This window comes from Dryas octopetala, chromosome 9 (assembly GCF_963921425.1).
Source record: "Dryas octopetala chromosome 9, drDryOcto1.1, whole genome shotgun sequence".
Lineage (NCBI taxonomy): Eukaryota > Viridiplantae > Streptophyta > Magnoliopsida > Rosales > Rosaceae > Dryas > Dryas octopetala.
The window spans coordinates 9,514,804-9,536,193 of NC_141374.1; the positions used below are offsets into that span (position 1 = coordinate 9,514,804).

General features: G+C 34.2%; 2 protein-coding genes across 8 annotated transcripts; both read right to left on the reverse strand.

Moving 5' to 3' along the window:
* Positions 1–361: 361 nt before the first annotated feature.
* Positions 362–9,793, reverse strand: ORP2A (OSBP(oxysterol binding protein)-related protein 2A). 5 transcript variants are annotated; one of them, XM_086256808.1, is made up of 12 exons: positions 9,655–9,792; positions 8,844–9,386; positions 6,887–7,249; positions 5,513–5,609; positions 4,610–5,055; positions 4,088–4,243; positions 3,329–3,496; positions 3,076–3,216; positions 2,659–2,883; positions 2,431–2,544; positions 1,487–1,677; positions 362–860 (listed from the first exon to the last, which is right to left on the reverse strand). In XM_086256808.1, the coding sequence occupies exons 2-11, from the start codon at positions 9,261–9,263 to the stop codon at positions 1,498–1,500; spliced, it is 2,310 nt and encodes a 769-aa protein (XP_086112934.1). In that variant the 5' UTR covers positions 9,264–9,386; positions 9,655–9,792; the 3' UTR covers positions 362–860; positions 1,487–1,497. The 5 variants fall into 5 exon arrangements, 4 of the variants coding, with proteins under 4 accessions (XP_086112934.1, XP_086112936.1, XP_086112937.1 ...); XM_086256810.1 differs by having other exon boundaries at positions 363–860; positions 6,887–7,246; XM_086256809.1 differs by lacking the exon at positions 362–860 and having other exon boundaries at positions 1,486–1,677; positions 9,655–9,793.
* A 6,249-nt stretch (positions 9,794–16,042) lies between these two features.
* LOC147273813 (uncharacterized) lies at positions 16,043–19,472 on the reverse strand. Of its 3 annotated transcripts, XM_086227613.1 has the most exons (3): positions 19,198–19,472; positions 18,992–19,061; positions 16,043–17,052 (listed from the first exon to the last, which is right to left on the reverse strand). In XM_086227613.1, exon 3 carries the CDS (start codon positions 17,002–17,004, stop codon positions 16,192–16,194), a length of 813 nt encoding a protein of 270 aa, XP_086083739.1. In that variant the 5' UTR covers positions 17,005–17,052; positions 18,992–19,061; positions 19,198–19,472; the 3' UTR covers positions 16,043–16,191. The 3 variants fall into 3 exon arrangements, with proteins under 3 accessions (XP_086083739.1, XP_086083740.1, XP_086083738.1); XM_086227614.1 differs by lacking the exon at positions 18,992–19,061; XM_086227612.1 differs by lacking the exons at positions 18,992–19,061; positions 19,198–19,472 and having other exon boundaries at positions 16,043–17,249.
* Between the last annotated feature and the right edge of the window lie 1,918 nt (positions 19,473–21,390).

Sequence of the window (21,390 nt, forward strand, 5' to 3'; positions counted from 1 at the left end):
CATTTTTAAGGCCTCATCTTTCTGAAGGCCAAAATAATGCCTAAATTGCCAGCTTTTAATAGTTTGTAAAGACGAGCAACAATCAAAAAATTGGCAAATATTAGCTCTCCAATGGGATTCAGATTTAGGATCTTTTATTGTATTTAAAAACTTAAGCTCAAAAAATAAACTATTACTATCAGTATTTCTCTCAATAATATTGAACAGATCCCAAAATTGAATATTCACTTCCTCAACTAAACAAGAAAAAAACTCAAAAAATTAAAAATCATTCAGATATCAATTTGATAAGTTGAACATCATTATGTGATTTTCAGATTCAGTTTGAACCGTACCAAATTCAACCTGATGATAATAGTACTAGCAAGAACGCTTATACATAATTGACCAACTAGCTTGTGGTCTAGCGGCATTTCTCACCACAATCTTAGAGAGGTCCCAAATTGAAATTCCTCTCTTCTAGATAAAAAGAAAAAAAAAAAAACTATACATAACAGAATGATGACCAAATTACATCTTTCTTTTTATTAATATGAAAGAAAATACAAATAAATATGAAAATGCTCAGCCAATGGCTAGCACCAAAGGAAAAACTACATGAGAGAGAGAGAGAGAGAGAGAGAGAGAGAGAGAGAGAGAGTCCAACTTACACTGAAAATGATAAGATTACAAGGATATATAAGACTACAATCTAACCATCAACTTACAGTTAAAAGATAGAATCCTTCGTTTAAACGCCCAGTAGGATCAGTTCTATCAACCTCCCACCAATGTCTTGAACAAATAGACCAAATCTGGAAACGCCAAGCTATCTATGTGCACAGCTTTGCCTGTGACCATCTCAAGCCATTTAATTTTTCCTGCATTATTAGAAAAGCTACACACAATGAAGTCCTGACATTTCTTGAAAACAGGTGCATGTACATATATTATAGTGTTCTTTCTCTAGCTAGTGACATGCATTTATACATTCACAATTATCAAAAAAGAACAAAAAAATGTCTCAGTATACAACACAGAACAATTTCTATTCTTCTGGTTCCTCTAATACATTGGGTAAACTGTAAGAGGGGTACAAGTGATCAAACTTAGGAGACCCAAGCCCAGATATGTAGCATTGCTGCTAATGTAATGTTACTACCACGCCAACTAGCATATTAATCACAGAATAATCTCGCCTTAATTTATATTTATTGATAAGTCGGTGCACCATGCAATAAAATGCAATTTTGGCAGTGATTAGTGTGTGTGATGATTGGGAGACAGGTCCTGAACTCCCAAGTAGAGAATCATTGAGACAACATTCAGGTTTAACTGTATATAATGTAGAACCCAACTGGTCACCTTTCTTGTACTTTCAGTAGGCTTGTGTCACAAAACTAGTCAGCAGACAGCATATCTAATATTCTAATTTTAGTGGAAAAACTTGTGGAATATTGGAATTTTAAGAATGTATTAACGTAGTTATTCAGAAAATAGTACACACCTGAGTTACAATCAAGACTCTTCTAATGGATCAACAAGGCCTTCATCAAATTCACCGAAAATGTTTGGGCATCCATCCCATTTTCCCTGCTTCCGTGTTTCCCAATAGCCACCAACATAGCGGAAAGGTCCATCCTCACCTTCTCTCTGGAACCATCTGGGTTTCCACCCATATTCTTGTAATTTCCTTGACTGTACATCGAGCGTTTGAAGGATCACCGCCAACATTAATAATTATATAATAATATGAAAGTGAAATCATAAGTCATCTCCTTATATATTAAACAAATTTATCACAAAAAGTGATACAATGGAAGCATAGATAAACATTTGCATATTAAAATCAAATGGATGCATCAAATAATTTGCAGGAGTCGCTTTTTCAAATCTGTATGGAGCACAGTGATTCATTTTAAAGGAGTGAAGGGGAAGAACAACACGAAGCATTTTTTGTCATGTTGAAAGTTGCTGAAGTCACTTCCAATGATTTCCAACAATGATGAAAAAATATTGCAACTTCTTAACCATCAGTAACGATGAATGATCTCTCACAGCTTTTAGGGGTAAGGGAATGCAAACTAAAAATGCATAAAGTAATAAGGCTGACTCCAAAGTAAGGTTTTTCCATTGACAGGATTGAGTCTAATGTAAAAAGTGCATTTGACTTCAAGGATATATCATTCATTATTTGCTCCGAACATATAGTATGGACTTAAAATTTAATCACATAAAGTATAGGAGAGTAAATTCCTTAAATCGGGAAGAACATAGAGAAACCATATATACTGACCAAGGCAGAAAAATATGAATAAACAGATTACCTTCTGCAAGTGTTTCTAAGACCAGTAAAAAGAAAATCAGCCAACTAAGCTTGCATGTAGGTATGTGTGTGCATGCATGCACGCATGCATGTGTCTAAAAGATATGCAAAGATGCCAAGCATACCATTCTTTGCCTTTTTTCCAACCGCTGTTTCTCTGTGTTTGCCTTTTCATATTCTCCATTCTCCAGATGCCGCTGGTCTGGCCTGAGCCTGGAATCCGTGGGAGGGAGCTTCTCCTTAATCCGTGATCAAATACCCGGGATCAGACAAAGCTATAAGAAACCATTAGAGATGCATATGAGGAAAATGAAAATGCATATGAAACAATTGATTTAATAAATCATGTCTACCTGCAGTCCAGGTGTTAGCTCGTTCAGTGTGATTGCGAACGAAGTTAAGTTGTACCGTGTGACATTAGGAGGTTTATTTCTTTTCCACAACAAGGAAGCATCTGAAGAATTGCAATCCTTTGGCTTTCCACTGCCATCACCATTAACATAATACATGTTGTCATCCCACTTCCCATATATTGTAGCAAATTTTTTCCCCGTGACATCTTCAACAAATCCATGGACCTATGTGGATGTAGAATATATAATTGCAATTAATCCAATAATTATGTTAGAAAAAACTCTAAAATTAAAACAGATGGTTCTATCCTGAAGAGTGGCACAAGCTATTGATCAGGCCAGTAAACAGCAGTGAGAATGTTTCAACATTTACTACCTATTAGTGCACAGCCCTACAAATAAAAACACATCACTAACCTGACGAGGATTTCGGTCAAGAATCGACTGCTCTTTGAACTTCAGTTTGCACGAATACTGACGATTGCCTTGTATATGCATTGTACCGTGGTGATCACAATACAATTTACCAAGAATGAGATTATATATACTTGTTGTGACCTATTACATGGCATGAAGGCATTTTAGAAAAAATAAATAATAAATAAGGCAAGAAATGATTCAAACAAGCAGTCACTATACAGAAAAAACATAATCACACAGATTTGCACACCTTGCTCCACTGGAAAATTTCACCATCGTCAAACTCCACACTCAGAACTCCAACAGGGTCAAGCTGAATTGATCTCCCCCAAAATTTTGTGCGGAGATTGCTGTCAGCCCAGAACTTCCACCCTCTACCTTCGCAGTGGCAGGCAATCAGTGTTGGGTGGTGACTGACCTGTTCCAAGTAAAAATGTATAAATTATTTTGGATTGAGTAAGATAGATTTTGGAATAGTTGCACATTTATATATATCCACTCTGTAAGTCAAGAAAAATCGTTTAAGGATACAGCCTTTGCTTGCAAATATCAAGTTCTCTAGAAACACTTCGCATTTGTTGACTAATTTTTTCTCTCAATTCTAGTAATAAAACTTCAAAGTTCTATAAAAGAGGATTTTTTTTGTCCAAAGTTGCATAGTCATTTGACCAAAAGCTTGAACCCTTTTCATCCACATTTTTTTCTCTCTGATAAGTAAGAACTGTAACCTGTGCCACTATAATTGCCCCATTGAACAAGAGTGGTGGTGTCTGTTTTTTCTTTCTTGTTTTGGAGGGCTCAAGCAGTTTCTATTTTTGTCAAAAAACTTTCTACTACAGTTTCTATTCCAAAATTGTAGAATCTCTGAAGAAGTTAACGCTTGTTAAAAATTGATGCATATCTCAACCTCAGTTTTCAGTTATCAGATCTTACTATCAGTTAAAGTTTGATAAACCTATTGCTATTATGAGTTTTGACTCTAGATATTGTTTGATCTTTAGATTCTTACCTTTTCAGAGAAGAAGCGAATTCCTTTGTCAGGATAGTCAGCTTCATAAGTTTCCCCTAACAAAGGATTGAATGGCTTACAGTGCCGCCCTTCAGATGATGCATATCCAGAAACCGCAAATGCAGCAACATTTAGAATTCTTTGGAGACTGTTTCCCTGATAACAGAATAAAGGACCAAGAAGTGAGATTCATCAAAGCAATTATAATCCTTGATGCACTCAAATTATTCAACTGCACTTCATATTCCAGTCAAAGAAAAACTCAGTTTGAATATTCTAATGCAATACGCAACAGACCCAATTAATGTCCATGTTCCTCCTGTTGCATACCGCCCAGTACTTTCTACTAGTGATCAATATCAAAACAAATATATTCCACCAAGAGACCCATCAAAAGATGTTAAATTGCAAGAATAAAAGAAAACAAACAAAAAAAGTATAACAGGCAATGTTTCAACCACAAAGCTAAATACACTAAGACAGCAATGTATATGAGTTTAGAAGCCCACTCATTGATCTTACCATTTTTCCATACTCATATGCCCGATCCAAAAGATATGAGTACTCCAAGTCCTCACAACATTTCTGAAGAGATGATATTGGCTCATTAAAGTAGACAGGGAGACAAACTCGTGTGAGATCCTTTCCCACATTGTCTTTGATTATAGACCAAAGGCTGACCCCTTTCTCCTTCTCAACTGGATTGGGAAGCTCTTTTCGCCTTTCAATGTGTGGGTATCTAAAATCATAAACTTCCTTCTCAGTTTGCATCTCCTCAGCATTGTCACTTTGACTTTGAGGTTCACTTTGCTTATTTGTGTTATTTACAACTGCTTTTACAGACCCACAACTTATGCTGGGTTCAGTAAAATGCTCTTTGGTGTCATAAAATGACATTTCATCTTCATCTGACACTTCCTCAAGCTCTTGTTTCTCAATATCGTCAGATGATTCAGTTGTGCTGCACTCTAAAAACCAGAATATATGTTAGCATGCAAGCAGACATGCTAAGCAGCAAAATAAAGCCTAAAAATAATGCTCCTAGATGGCAGAAATTTGGACAACTTAAGCTTTGAAAGACAATGACAACAGAAAGAGATGATTCCTCTTGACCATTTTAAGTCCAAATAAATATACTAACCACCTTTCAAGTTTGATGTGTTGTCAAACTATTAACATCTCAATAGTCAACTAAAAGTCACCTTATATATGTTTCATTTACAGATTTCTTTCATGAAGATCCTTGTGGAGGTTTGACCCAATGAATGTATACTCAACAATGCAATCTTTGTTCATTATACAAGGAAATATTTTGTATTTAGTACTAGAAAATGATGTGTATCACTATATTAAGTACAAGGAACTATGTTGTATTTAGTACAACAGTATTAGAATGTGGATAGAGCTAACATAAATCATGTGTACCACTATATTTTCCCTGCCCCAAACTGGAAAACTCATGCTTCGTCAATTGGTATTCACCATCTTGAAGTCCAGAGGCTTCAGCTTCAAAATTTGCTGCCTGCATATGCATAAGCAATCTAATTATGAAATAACAATGAGAGGTCACACAATAATGAACCATTGTAATTTTTATATAATTATATACACAAATTCTTTGTGCAGGAACTAAAGAACGGACGTGGGTCTTTTTATGATTTTTTGTCAGTTCTTATTCCATTTTGAACAGGGTTCAACATTTAGGGTAGGTTTTAACTCTTGAGTTTTAGGCAGAAGTTAAACCTACAATCTAACCGAGGAATGGGAGCTAAAAACCATGATAGTTAAAACCAATTGTCTCAATTGACGATTTCCACCCTAAAGTATTAAACCCTGCCAAGAATAAGATCAAAATGTGAAAAAAAAAATTATAAAATATATGCATTAAAGAACGGACATCTAGAGAAAGACTAATATTATATATATGTATGTATATGTTACTGGCATTCCAAACGTGAGAACGTAGATGGGAAAAAAATTTGGCCCCACCCACATGGGGGAATCCTGCAGTTGAAGCTTTTCATATGTGTATATAGCATTACCAAGCTGTCAATTAATACTACACATTAAAACATGCTTCTACCTGATCAATGGTATGTCTAGTAAGAAAACATTGCATATACATGTACCCAAATTGAAAAGGAGAACATCCAGATAATTTAATTAGTGATATCCAATTCTACTATGCATGTATTTATAAAGCAGTCTTTGATCTTCCAGGAATTGAGGAAATGGAAATTATCAATTTTCTGTAATGGTTTAATCAGTTAGGAAGTCCATTCTAGGAGATTTTAATGACACAGCACTAGGCAGTCAAGAAAAGTAACTGTAAAATATGCACAGATAAACTCAAGATATTGAGTAAAAAGATAAGAAATGAATGCAGTCCCAAAATGTTACAAACTTCATTCATAACAAGATCAAAGATTTGGTCAAATTGGTTTTCGGGTGTAACAAATTAAGGACATAGTCAGTTCCAACTTCCAATCAAGAGGAAGATCTTTTATTAATTCAAGGAACTAAAAGAATAAAAGTAATAAGATGAAGTTGTAGCTGTGAGAAAAGACAAGATAGCCTACAACTTGGCAAGAAACATGGCCCAACATACAGAGATATTTCATAAGGCATTTCCGGTGTTTAAAAACCAAGTAACACTGAATAAAGTTCACTTATATTTGAGTTACTGGTTGTCTTGAGACAACCACAACCCCTTAAATATATATATCATATGCAACCTTTAACTTAACATTGGGAAAGTGTACATGTACCAAAAAATAACTTTGGGAAAGTGTAGCTTACCTCAAGCTGTCTTAATGTGTCGAGCAAATTAGATCGTTCTTCGCACAGAACCTTAAGCTGTCCTTGTATTTGAGAGAACTCAGAAAGCATTATCTGCTCACAATCCTTTACAAGGTTCTCACTGATTCCTTCTTCACGTAGGCGGTTTTTTAGTCTTTCAGTAGATATAGATAAATCAGTAGGAACAACGGAGAGACAGTCATTCAACAATCTAAGAGGAAATAGACTCCGAGTTGAAGCCAAAGCTTGAATCCAAGCTGCCCGATCTTTTTTTGAATTAGTTCTTAAATGAAGGGTCTTTGTAGCAGTAAATATGTAAAACTTCCTATCGTCGGACTTGCTTTCTCTGAAGGATGAGATCTGCTAAATGAATTCAAAGAAACATCTATTTAGATTATACAAAAAATGTGAAGTAGTAGCACCATCATAATGTTCAACACAAATATAAATTCATGGTCACTTTACAATATCATTCACACAATGAACAAAATTCAATGATAAAGGAACTATAAAAGACAGTTGTCTTGTAAAAGAAAAAGAAGAAAAAAATCAACAATTCAGATAACTTAAAAGGCCCTGAAAAGAAAAGCAGGTAATGATACCCAGAAGAGAATTCATTAATCAACTCAGTCCATCCACCTTCAGACCACCAGAAAATAATCCGTGAGAGAAAACCACCTTAAGCTCCTAATGACACCAGCAATGTACCGACCACGAAACTGTGCAAAAAAACCCAAAGCAGAAAAACCCAACCCAAATCCCCCTCAGCTTTAAGATTGTTGCTATAGAGAAAGATAATCAGCATGGACTTTAGTATCCACTACTAATTAAAAAACCCGATTTTGAAAAGAACTAGGAGAATATGCTTAGAAGTTAAAAAATTAAAATAAATTCTTGTTCTCGTTTTATAAGCAATGTAAGCACAAAACTCAATCTTGAAATGGTCAAGCTCAAGCCCACCTAATGGTCTCAAAGTCCCCAGATTGATTATCGCGTCACTGAAAATCAAACCCATTGTTCAAACCTCAAGTATTATTGTTAAAATAAACTTGAAAGCAACCCTTAACTTGTTAGACTAATCAAAACCCCAAAACCCACCCCACCACAAGCCTAAAAGCTACAAACAAGTAAAACACCAAAACCCCAGCAAAAACACAGAATCCCACTTCCTCGTTTCAAAGAAAACACCATCCACACCGTCCGATCACTGCTCTATTCCATTGCTTGTCTTGAATACATAAAACCCCACGTCTTCTTAATACCTATCTTTTATTATACTATTTTAACACCATGAGGCCTCAAAAGTAAGGAAAAACCAAACCTTTTTTTCTCTTATTTTGGATCCTTTTTTAGGTATTGGATGAGGGTGGGACGTTAAAAGAAAAAAATAAATAAAGGAACTAGAAAGCTGAATGCTGCTCTTCAGTAGCTAAAATCGGACGAATAAAAATCCAGCATCAATGTGACCATAGGATAATACCCAGGCCAACAACATGTGCTATCATGCCCTTATCCACCTGCTGATGTGACCCACTTCACACTAACAACCAGTTAAACTGTTAAAAAAAGCAGAGTTTAAAGGTTAAAATTGAAATTGAAATTGAAATCCCAAAACTCAGAAGCCCAGAACATGACGAACAATGCGAGGAACCTGCGGTTCATACCCAGTTCCCGCTCAGATAACAAAGCCCTTTTCATGTTTCTGGCAGATTCAGAATCACAGAAAATCAGAGCAAAATAAAAATTAAAAAAATAAATAAGCAAAGCTCAGAGACATCAAAAATTAACATTTTTGGTAAATATTTTGAACCAAAGTTTGCCCCTCCGCATTCGAAGAAACTAGCGCCAAAATAGGCTCAGCAATTCAGCATTCCGACTGCAACATTATACAAAATTCTCGAGCATATATCCGAAACGGTACCGAACGAAACGGAACGATGTCGTTTTGCACATTTACCTTGAGGTGGACGATTCCAACGGTTTTCTGGTGCTTATTACTCCGCCTCGTAGTCCCGCTGTCCATCCTCGAGAGCCGGTGGGAGGAGATCTCCCCGATCACTCGAACGTCGTCGTTTGGCGTCAGGAGGCTGAGATTCTCCGGCCGGCGAATCTTCGCGTACGAGAGCACGCCGTTTCGGAGCAGGAACCACCTGGATCTCCATCCCTTGCCGTAATTGGTCCACTTGTGGAGGACTCCGGCGACGGTGGCCTCAGATCCCGGCGGCCGTCCGGCATTGCCGTCAGATCCGACGGCAACCGTCGCCAGACTCGCCGGCAGGCTCCGCGTCCGGGAGAGCGAGGCCTCTGGCGACTGGTCCCCGAGTCCCGCGCTCTCCAGAGTTATGCAGCACAGCGGGTGCATCTCTTTCACTCGCATTTTCGAACAAAACGCCTTACACCAAACACCACGTAAAGTAAACCAAACCAAACCAAAACGCAGCGTTTCAATGCTTTAATTTCCTGCCATTTTCGCTTTACGCTGAAGAAGAAGAAGAAGTAACTGCAACAGAGAAAGAGATAATGAAAACTCACAAACAATGAATGAATGAGTGCAACGCCCTCCTTCAACAGTCAACCGATCAATCAATCGTAATCGAAATTTAATGAAAAAAATGAAAATGCAGGCATGTACGAATCCATCATTAAACGTGAAAATTTAGGCTTCTGAATTAAACTCTCTGTAAGAGAGAGAGAGAGAGAGAGAGAGATAGAGAGAGAAGAGCTTCTCTCCCTCTCTGTTTCTCTCTCTCTCGAGGTTGAAGACGAACCTGTGGAGAGCTCTGAAACTGAGAGAGATTCGGGATGAGAGAGAGAGTGTTTGAGTAAGTAGAGGATTATTATATTAAGGACCAAGCAGCTTCTTCTTCTTCTTCTTCTTTTTTTTTTTTTTTTTCTTTTTTTTTTTTTTTGCTTGAATTGATGGCAAAGTATTTATATATAAATAATTTATTTGTGTGGAAAATTGGAGGGGGTTTGTTGTCCACATTTGTGTGTATGTGTATAGCAGTGGGTGTGAGAGTGAGAGTTTGAGAGAGAGGGGGGGAGAGAGAGAGAGAGAAATAGGGGTGCAGGTGGTAATTAAGGTAGTGGCAGAATGGTAATTTAATGCATTGGAAACCGATTTCCAAGCTGGAGTCTGAAACTGACTGAGGAAGACTTCTTCCTCCTTCTCTTCTAGTCTTTTATCTATGATAGGGAAGAGAGGAGGATTTATTTTCTCGCGAGATGAGAAATTATAGGTAAATTCTTGGGTTTGGGAGTTACGTTAGAAACGACGGCGGCCGGTGGATAACGACGACAGTGTGTGAGTGTACCGAGTGGCGGCAGTTTGATGATGAGTTGGAACAGAGAACTGGGAAGAGGTGGGGGGGGGGGGGGTGGGAGGGGGGAACAGAAATACAGAGGCTGAAGGCAGTGTTATTAAATGCTATTTAATATAGTAATCATCATTTTTTCGTCTGTCAGTTTATTCATTTTTTTTGTTTTTGCTTTTTCTCATTCCGGAAAAAAAAAATCAGTCTTTACAAACAATATATATACTTTAATGGTTGTTTTATTTTAAGGTATTAATTTTGATTTGTGTTAATGAAAGATACATATTTTTATTTTGTGTCTATTAAAAATCATGTTTTATCTCAACTTTGACCCGATATTTGACCTATTAAAACTTCATCAAATTTAGCAAACTTATATTTGGTTTAAATTTATGCATCTTTTCTTTACAACTATATAAAGATCATTCAAATCGGACATCTATAACTCCAGATAATTTGCCCAAAAGTAGAATACCCGAAACTGTCTAATCAGACCTCTGACCCGACATTTGACCTATTAAAACTTCATTAAAGACCATGTTTTATCTCAACTTTGACCCGACATTTGACCTATTAAAACTCCATCAAATTTAGCAAACTTATACTTGGTTTAAATTTATGCATCTCTTCTTTACAACTATATAAAGATCACTCAAATCGGACATCTATAACTCCAGATAATTTGCCCAAAAGTAGAATACCCGAAACTGTCTAATCGGACCTCTGAGAAAAAATTTGAAAAATCAGACAATTTTGGTACCCTACTTTGGGGCCGATTATCTGGAGTTGTAAATATCTGACTTAGGTCATCTTTATATGGTTGTAAAAAGAAGATGCATATCTTTAAATCCAGTATAATTTTTCTGAGTTTGATAGAGTTTTGATGGGTACAACGTCAGGTCAAAATTGAGATAAAAACTGAAAAAAAAAAAAAAAAAAAAAAAACTGAAAAATAACATGGTATTTAATTGACACAAAATAATGTAGTCATTCCGTTAACTTTTATGTTAGTTTTGATTGCATATAACATGTGTGAGATTCACTTGCGTTGATGTGGACAGTAAATTATGCCATGTGAATTAAAAAAAAATTAAATAGATTACAACCTTGTTCTTCCTTTCTAGGATCCACCATAATAATGTAAGAATAAATCTCGACTTACAACCTAATAAATGATTAGCATGTTAGAAATTACAAGTTTACAAGGTTAGAAATTAGAACTCATAACTCTTAGGAGATGAGGGTGAAAAGTGAGTTCGGTGACAAGGAAGGAGTGAGAACTAAACATATCTATCATAGGAGAAGATGAGGGAATTGGGAAAGGAAGAGATGAGGGAGGAAGGAGAAGTGAGGATAAACAAGATAATTTTTTATATTTAGTTTTAATGTTATCTTTTAATTTTTTTAATATAGAATAGTTTAGCTGCTTTTTTTCTAATTTTTTTTTTTGTTTATTTTGTTTGTTCATGTGGCATATTTTATCTTGCATGTAAGGATAAAAGGGTCTCACACATGCCACGTAGTCAAAACTAATAGAAAAATTAATAGAATGACTACATTGCAATTTTTATAAACTTTAGATTCTACATTGAAACGTTTTAAACATTTGGTACCAAAGTGAAAAACGACTTTAACTTGAGAGATACAAAGTGTAATTGACCTTTTTAATTAATATTATATTTGAATGGTCCAACCAAATCTATTTTTGTAAGACAAAATAAGATTAGCTTATTGAAAGGTTAGTTACTTGGATAATTAACCTTTCCTTTGGCAAACTCATAAGCTATATACCAAATCCATTAAGTCTTATTCTTGACTTTTAAGAGTAATCAGGTGTGTTGATAAAAAAATAAAAATAAAAATACCTATCATCTATACAATTACCAAAGAAATTGGAAGTCTATCCACAAAAGCACTAGAGCCGCAACCGTAGACGCACTTTTCTCATAACCCTGTGAGAGAGACTCCACCAAAAGTGAGAGTCTATTAATCCAATAAAAAAAAATTGTAAATATATTCGGTGTATGGATGTATGGTAGGAGGTCTCCTAAAAATGTGTTAAGTATGGTTTGCTTGCTAATTAACTTGGTCCTTGAATATAACCTATTAGAGGTGTCAAACGAGTCGATCCGACCTAGTACGTTTAGGTTGAGGTTATCGTGTTTTCGTGCCGTGCTCGAATCGATCCATAAAGTTAAGACCTATGCCCACGGCTCGTCGACCATTCGTGCTCGTGTCATGCTTTAAACAAGCCAGCCCACGAGCCTTATTTTTTCCGATAAGAAAACTAATCTTATGATATTTTTTCTTCTTTATAATTAAATATTAACAATTTTTTTGCATGAAATTAAATATTCTTGTTGAAAAATTCTTTAAAAATGAAAAAAAAAAAAAAAAAAGTTAAAAGAGTCATGCCTAATTCGGGCTCATGCTCGTGCTTGGCCCGTGTCATGCTCGTGCCGTGTTTAATGAGCTAAAAGCTTTGGCCCGACCCGGCCCATTTACTCATGCTGTGTTGTGCTTATTTTAATAGTATCGTATCGTACTGTGCCGTGCTCGGGCCAGCCCAACCTGTTTGACACATCTAGAACACATCAAGCTATCAAATCAGAATTGACTATAAGATTTCTAACTAATTTTAATCCATTAAATCAATATTCCGTCACTTTTACTTTTACCACCATTTAGGCACCCCCTTTATCACTTCATATTTAAGATATATTGCCAAAGAAGAAGAGATGAATAATGATTTCCACAACCCTTTTATTTTTGTAAGAGAAAATTAGGATGTACACATTTATCATCCTAACTTTTTGATTGAACCCTTATGGCTTTTTCAATTTTGATTGCACTGCATTTATTTTTTTCCACATCATTAAATTATGTATATTATAATTACATGTCATATTTTTATTTTTATTTTTTTATTTAAATTATGTATTTATTTTCATATTTGTCTCTTATAATATTGTAAATGAGAATTTTATTGGGAATAGGTATTTAAGGAAAGAATTTTCTTGGGATAGTAACGTTAATCAACCAAATGATCTCCATAATTTTTTACTATAAACCTACTTTTTTTTTCTTTTTAAATGTTGGTGACTTTAAGTAGTTTGCCTCACGTTGATTTTGTTTTTATTTTTATTTTTATGTGATAGTGGATCTTGTTTCCGTTTGAATCCGATGTGTAAAGGTACGTTATTTTCTGTTACAATTTAGGATTTAGGGTATATAACGGATTATGAATGTTGCATCTTAAGTTTTTTACCCAAATCTCATAGTTAAAACCTAACATAAAACCGACAAACCAGGTGAATGAGAATATAGGTACTTTTTTTTTTGTTAAAAACTTAAAAGGCATAAATTGTTAGTCTAACAGATAGAAGGTTGAAGTATTATATGAAAAAAAAAAAAAGCTCTTTTCATAAACCAGGTACAAAATTACTTTAATTAGACAGTTGACTTTATTCAAAATTAATTAATGTGATAGTTGAGTAGTGTTTTCATTACCAATTTACGTTAGATAGTTGACTTTAACATAATATATGTTTCTAGCTATAAGTAACAAATCAATGTGATACAAACTATTTAGCTAATTTTCTCTTGTCATAAATTTGAAATATTATATTATCAAATAGTGAATTAGAATAATAATTAAGTTAGGTAAAATTTTCACATAACAAGATAGATATTTAGTAAGAGATCATCTTTAAGTAATCAACTCAATTGTGTGTATATAACGTGTTAAATAACATAAAATTTAGTAAATACAATTTATCAAAAAATCAGTAAATATTAATGTTGAGAATAGATATATAATAAAAGGGTGGGAGATGGGGACCGCTGGAAGTAGCAATCGCTGCACAGCCTGCACATCTGGAACCCCTTAGGAAGTTTAGTCAATGCTACTGGACACAGCTATAAAATGAAAGATTATTACTCTTTAGCTCCACTGGACAAATTGAATTCACATCCATAAATGTTAGACTGAATAATCTCTTTCTTCTTGTTAGATTATTCTTTCACGGTTTCACCTTCCTAAAGATTCAGTGCACCCAAAACTACTATGTACCTTTCATAAATATGCTCGTGGGAGGAAAAAAGGAAAGAATTTTATGCAGTGCTTTAATTTTGACCACTGTGATAATTCTGGACGCATATTAATTATCGTGTTAAATTGTTAATGTACTCTCCTAAATATACCTATTTTAAATAAGAAAATTAGAATTAAATATTAAATATCAAATATTAATAGTTTTTCAGTAAACCAGAAAGACACCAATTTTTTTTAATTTAGGCACTAACCTAGAGCAAGACATTTTGGATTAGGTCACAAATTAGTTTGTTATACAATTGTGACTGTCGAACAGTCACAGTTGTGACCGCTTCAAATTTAAAAAAAATTAAAATTTTTTGACTGTTAGACGGTCACAACTCGATATAATCATGTTTTTTAAAATTGGTACATAAAGTGAAATGACATAAAAATTTTGTTAGTTAAAATGAAAAAATATTACAATTTAGTACCTAAAGTCAACGAATCTATTTTAAATCAGGTTCGCTAATTTTGGGTATCAAATTTTAATAGTTTTTTAGTTTAGATATTAAATTTAATAATATTTTAGATTAACTACTAATTGAAAAGTCAAATATAATAATAGTAAAGCGTATTATAATTCACAAATATTACATCACATGTCAATACAATAATAAAAAATATGGTCAATTACAAATAAATTAATAAAAAAATATTAGGTTTGTGTTTAACTGTTACGTAGAAAAATGGTTTAGAGTTTAACCCAGGCAAAAAGCCATAAGCTTTGGAACTCTAATTCTATAAACCCTAAACCTCATTCATGTATCATGTATCTCATTTTTATATTCTACATCATATTTGTATACCCTAAATTAAATTAAAGATAACGTTATAATTTTATGATCACGAGTACAATTAGACTATATTAGCCAACTTTCAAGATAATATAAAAATCTTAAGGACAAAATGTCAAAAGGAAAAGCTCAAAACAAAAGGGCCAACATATTTGTAACTAAATCTAAAAAATTACATTTAAATTTGATAGTCTAATTAAAATATTATATAGTCTTCATACTAAACTAAAAAAATTATTAAAATTTAATATTTAATCATAATTTTCTATTTTAAATCCCTCATTTAGAAAAATATGAAATTCTAGTGAGATTTGATGAAAGATGAGTACCAAATCGCATTTTAGCTTTCTATCTTAAACACAACTTTGGTGAAGAAGGGGTCAAGGCGGGGAGGGGTGTGGGGGAATTCCCAAATCCATCCTCTAATCTCATAAAAAGCTAAATCTCTAATCAATATAAAATATTTGAATACAGTGGGTGTATGGTAATTTTCTTCAGGGAGGCTGATTCCAACGCACCACTTCATAGTCATGGCATACTCTACAATTAATGAACATGGTGTCTTTGTTTTTAATATTTGGAAAAATTCTGCAAATTCTCCTTGCAGATTGACTTAGGGTGTGTTTGGTAATACTGTGAAAATAATTAGCTGTGAATTAAAGCTGCTGTGAAGTATAACTAATTGTGAAACAAAGTAGTTTAGTGTTTGGTAAATTGTGTTTTCAAAAGTGCTGTGAAGTAAAAGTAGCTGTGAAGCAAAGCAATACTGTTTGGTAAATTTTCATGTAAAAGTGCTTTGGATGTTTATAATAACTAAAATTGACATGTTATAGTTGAAAATATTTTTTACTCATTTGTTTGGCAAAAAAAAAGTGTTTTTTGCTTGTTTTTCAATTTTTTTTTACAAATTAATAGTTTTTCATTTTACATGTTAATATGTATGAGGTCTAAACTGACACATGTCTCTCATTTGTTTGATATTTGAAAACATAACTATATAATATTATCTAACAAAAAACTATAACTAACATTCGACATCTTTTTCAACGTAAAATAAGAATTAAAAATATTGAAAATAATAACAAATACATATTAAAACGTCTAAATGGATGCACGAATTAAACTTGTAGCAATGTTATTTCTCAGTTGCTCCATCTCTTGTGCTCCCGAACCCTGGGTAATATGATAATCCTCAATTTGATCTGCCTCCTCACTTACGATGTCATTTGGGTCATCCTCACTTTCATTAAAATGTATATCACGGTTGGCATGCCTTCGTATGTAGTTATGAAGTGCCATAGTTGCAATGACAATTTTAACTTGCTTCGTGAATGAGTAATTGGGCATGTCCCTTAAAATCTTCCACCTTCTTTTCCATACTCCAAAAGTACGCTCAATGACACTCCTAAGGGAAGAGTGCGCGTGGTTAAATATCTCTCTAGAACCTCTTGGTTGGCTCATAAATAACTCAGTCGCATAGAGCCACAAACTGCTCCCGGCCTCTGCCCCAGGTAAAGATGAGACTACCTTCATCACTTCAGGAATACTACTAGCTTGTGAGGTTGCATGCATTACTGAAGTAGCAGTACTCCTAGTTTCAATTGCATCAACCATTCGATCAATTTGTTGCGACAATTTCGCAGCACCTCCTACTTTTCCCCTTCTTGTAAAAGTTCCTTTGTCTTTCTTCTCTTCAGTTGCTTTTCTTTTTCCCTTCCCTGAAGAACTTTCAGTAACTTGTGTGGTTTCCATTGTGTTAGTAGTATCATCGGAGTCACCACTACCTTCGAGTGCAATATCATCACCATTCGATGCTTCTTGATTTTCAGACGGAAGTACACCAGATGAGGGTGCCCAAGCATGCTGGCCAGTGGCCACAGTGTTCATAAACATCCTATCAAGCTTCTGCTCCATATCAGGACTAATGCCATTTTTACGAAATTGTGCATACTTCTTGTTTTTCTGCATAGCAAAGAGATAAAGTCATGATTATATAGCTAAAAGACAATAAAGTCAAAGAAAGCATGAAGTTTGACATAAGATTTCAATTGCGGATGGAGAGTGTTAAAGAATGAAGCATGAAGCATGAAGTCAAAGAATTTATCTAATTCCCAAAGAATTCTATTAAACAATGAAAGTGTAACCAAACTGATGCAGCAACTGATGCAGCAAACTGATGCACTTATTTAACAAACTGTCTTCATATGTACTTTCCTATGTACTTTGCATCAGGCAGCAACTGATGCAGTTATTTAACAAACTGTCTTCCAAGTCTGCCAAGTACAAGCCTAGGGTATGTAACCAATATTGTAACCCCTGTTTAGATCCTTTAGCCCTATTGTGTTTTTTCTTTTCCTTCATTATTAATTTTTGTGTTTTTCCTTTTCCTTCATTATTAATATATATATATTTTTAAAAGTTAATAATATATACGTTGTTTTCATCTGTCACATGGAAAACACCTTTTATATATGGCAACAAAGGGTCACTAGACTAGCCTGTAACCAAAACAGGGTCATCACTGTACGTACTGCACACTGCATAGAAAGTTAATTACAAGTGCTAAAACACACATATATCAACTGATCATGTAAAAACTGACTTTTACACATGTTCTTTATTCACTAATGTTTCTTCATTTGTGTTTCTAGTGAAGTTTACATAAAAGCATCTTCAAAAGGGCAGCCATTTTCCATTAGGGAGGTCAAGGCTTCATATATTGGTCAGCTTGTGAAGATATCAGGTATTGTGACGCGGTGTTCAGATGTTAAGCCATTGATGCAGGTTGCTGTGTATACGTGTGAAGAATGTGGTTTTGAGATTTATCAGGTAATAAGGGGCAAGCTTAGCTCATATATCCTGAAATGAATCTCCTCAAATAAGAAGAGATTTTCCATGATAAATTTTTGTCCTATTTCCACCATAAACCAATATAATATTTTCCATTCAATTGCCAGGAAGTCATAATAAAGTGGGATTTAGAACTAGCTACAACACCAAACATATTCAGCATATTTTCTTACATTTCTTTTACCCTTCGGAATATTATCTTTTAATGCCATTGGGTCTATACTTGGGTCTAGTTTCTTTAAAGCCACTTTTTGAGTGCCCATCCAGGCGCTGTTTTACAAATAGAACAAAGGGGAATCTCATTCTTCAACTCAGGGCATCAAAATTTTTGAAGTTTCAGGAGGTTTATATTTTATCCTATTTCATTCTTGAATTATACTATACCAAGGAGGACATCTGAATCTTTTGACAGTTTTACTATCTGCTTATGTGACATACATCTACATCAACTTGATTACTATAATCACCACAACACTGCCCATGCAGCCACTTTCACTAACATACATAAGAGATAATATTCACATAGAGGAGTCTGAAACAAACTAGGAGCAAAAATGGTGTAAAAAGTAAAACATGAATAAGTAAAATCCATTGTCTATGGGGTATCAATTGTCTTTCTCCGACATAATTTCAAACACTTAAACTGCAAACAAGCCACAAGCTAGCAAAGCCTCAAATTCAATAAACCTTTCACTCAATTCAATTACTCATCAATCATTTCTACACCAAATGAAAAGAAAACAAAAAATAAGATATGGGTTTTTTTTTTGGGAGGATTGTCAAACACTGCCATTCTCAGACATAATACTGCAAACAAACTACAACAAAGCAAAGCCTCAAATTTAATAACACTTTCTACATCTCAAACTAAACCCCATAAATCATCAATTCGCACAAAACCCATATGCACCAGAAAGATTCTTAATCATCCAATGCAACAGCAGCTGCTTATTAACACAAACACACTGCACTCACTATTGTAATGCAAGCACTAATTCAAAAAAACAAGATATGGGGTTTTTTTTTTTGGGAGGATTGATTGAATTTGTACCTGACTTTCTTGAGCAGGATGGCCTTAAGCTTGCGTGCTAGGTCTTGGGATATCAGCAAGCACTAATTAACTAAGATGAAATTCCCAAACAGAAATCAAAATTCAAACAACAAGCCTGGCCTCACTCACAGATATAAAAAATTTAGGAACCCTAAATCAAAAATTTAGGAAATTTTGACAGAGAGAGAGAAACATAGAGCACTAACCTATGGAGACGACGACAACAGACGATGGAGACGACGACAACAGACGATGGAGACGACGACAAGAAATGGCGATTGAAGGCTTTCAAGTTGCAGAGACTGTGAGAGAGAACGGCGGAGAAGACAACATCGTGAAAATGTGAGGTATAACATGTAATTTTTCTAACATGATCGAGGGTATAATAGGAAATGTAAATATTTCATTAAATGACCGGTTTTTTGTAACTCACAGCTGCTTTTAAAAGCAGGGGAGGACCTGCTTTGCATAGTTACGGTCACTCACCTCCAACTTTCATACAAAGCAACTTAATTAATATTTACCAAACACCAATTAGCTGCTTTAATTGTGTGTCACCTCACAATTGTAATAAAAAGCTACTTTTCCATGTTTACCAAACGCACCCTTACAAGAGGAGAGGATATTGGTTGATTTGGCCAGGGGGGAAGAAATGGTGATGGTGGGGCCATGCAGGTGAAGACATATATGGTGAATTATGGTTTGGGTGGTAAAGGGGGTGTAATTGATATCTTTTATAATTTAAATGTAAAAATTATATGAAAGGCTAAAGTTGTCTTTGTCAAAAATAATGCGACAAATAAATCCTGACATATATTTAATTAAATTAATTATAATCGATATAAAAAAATTTCACATTAGGGCACAAGTTTAGGCACCCAACATTACCCTTGTGGCCTTGTGTAAAGTAGTTAACAATCTAACTGTTGTTTTAAGATCATGCGTGAAGCGACTTGTGATTAGGACTATCTTAAGTTAGCTCTAGTGGGCCACATCAATTAGGGAATTAAGACATGCATACCCTTAACACGGACGCATGGCTTGAAGATAACAAAGATAGTTTTTGTCTCACAAAGAGCTGACACCATTATTTTTGGGGTGGGTGCTGGACTGCTGGTGATTTGATTTGCTTTCAATCTCATATTAAACTCGAGTTCATTTGTGAATCTGTGATACATACACGCTAGCTAAAGTACATTTTCATCAACTTTATAATATTCGTCTTCTTCATGCTTTGGAGGCATTTTGAATCGATCGATTGGGAACGATGCTTCTTTTCAACGACTATAGCTTTATACAAGGGTCTTCTAACAAGAGATTTTCATTTAGTATTAAATGAGAAATTTTTTTTTGTTGAATGCACGGGTCGTTTTATGTTAATTAAAATTATTTATTTTTTATATTTTTATTAATAGTTTATTTTTATAAAAAATTAACTAAATTAGAGATTGTTAAAATATCTATTAATTTGAATGAAATAAATGAATAAATAATAAATTTATTTATAAAAATCTAAACTTTGACTGCTTAATTAAATAGATAAACAATTTTAATTTAATAAATTTTTTATAATAATAATTTATCAATAAAAATGTAAAAAGTGGACAATTTAAATCGAAGCAAAATAATTCACGTGGGCTTACATAAAATCTCTTATTTAATAAAATGAAGAATTCCTATGATAGCCTATAATATTATTTGGATCTCTTGAAGGGCTAAGATCACAAGCTGGCCTGTATAGTCTGAGAGGGAAAAAACTGGCAGATGATGCTGGTCCCTAAATATTAATGAAGGTCGTCGCGGGAGTTTTTGAGGGCGATTGGTGTGGGGAATGGGGATCCACGTGCATGGACATGTGTTAAAAGGAGAGGAGAGCGCCTTAGCACAAGGGTTAATTAATTTGTGATGTCATGTCATCAAATTACTCCACACATCAAATCATGCATTGATGGTATATATTATATGAAAAAAAAAAAAAAAACACTAAACAACGTATGAGTAAAAAAGGTTAATGAATGAGGTCCGAAATAATTTCTAATTTCTAAATAAATAAAATACTGTCAGTCTTTTGATAAACAAATTTTATAAGTGTAGCATTCGTGATATAAATTATATAATTTGCAATGTGATGAATTTTGGTTTTTTTTTTTTAATTCAAGGGAGGAGTGCAATACTCACACGCTCACATAAATGGAGGGTTGAAAAAATCTGTTAATGAAGCTAGAAGCCCTCAACTCTCTGCTACTAAAATTATAACTTTAGATGATAAAAAAAAAAAAATTATACACTTTTAGATGTAATGAAATGAATTAAAACAGTAAATAACTCAAGTGTATGCTCACCTCTAATTTAAAATGTTGTCATATGTTTAAAAAATTAATCATGAATTAATATATTGT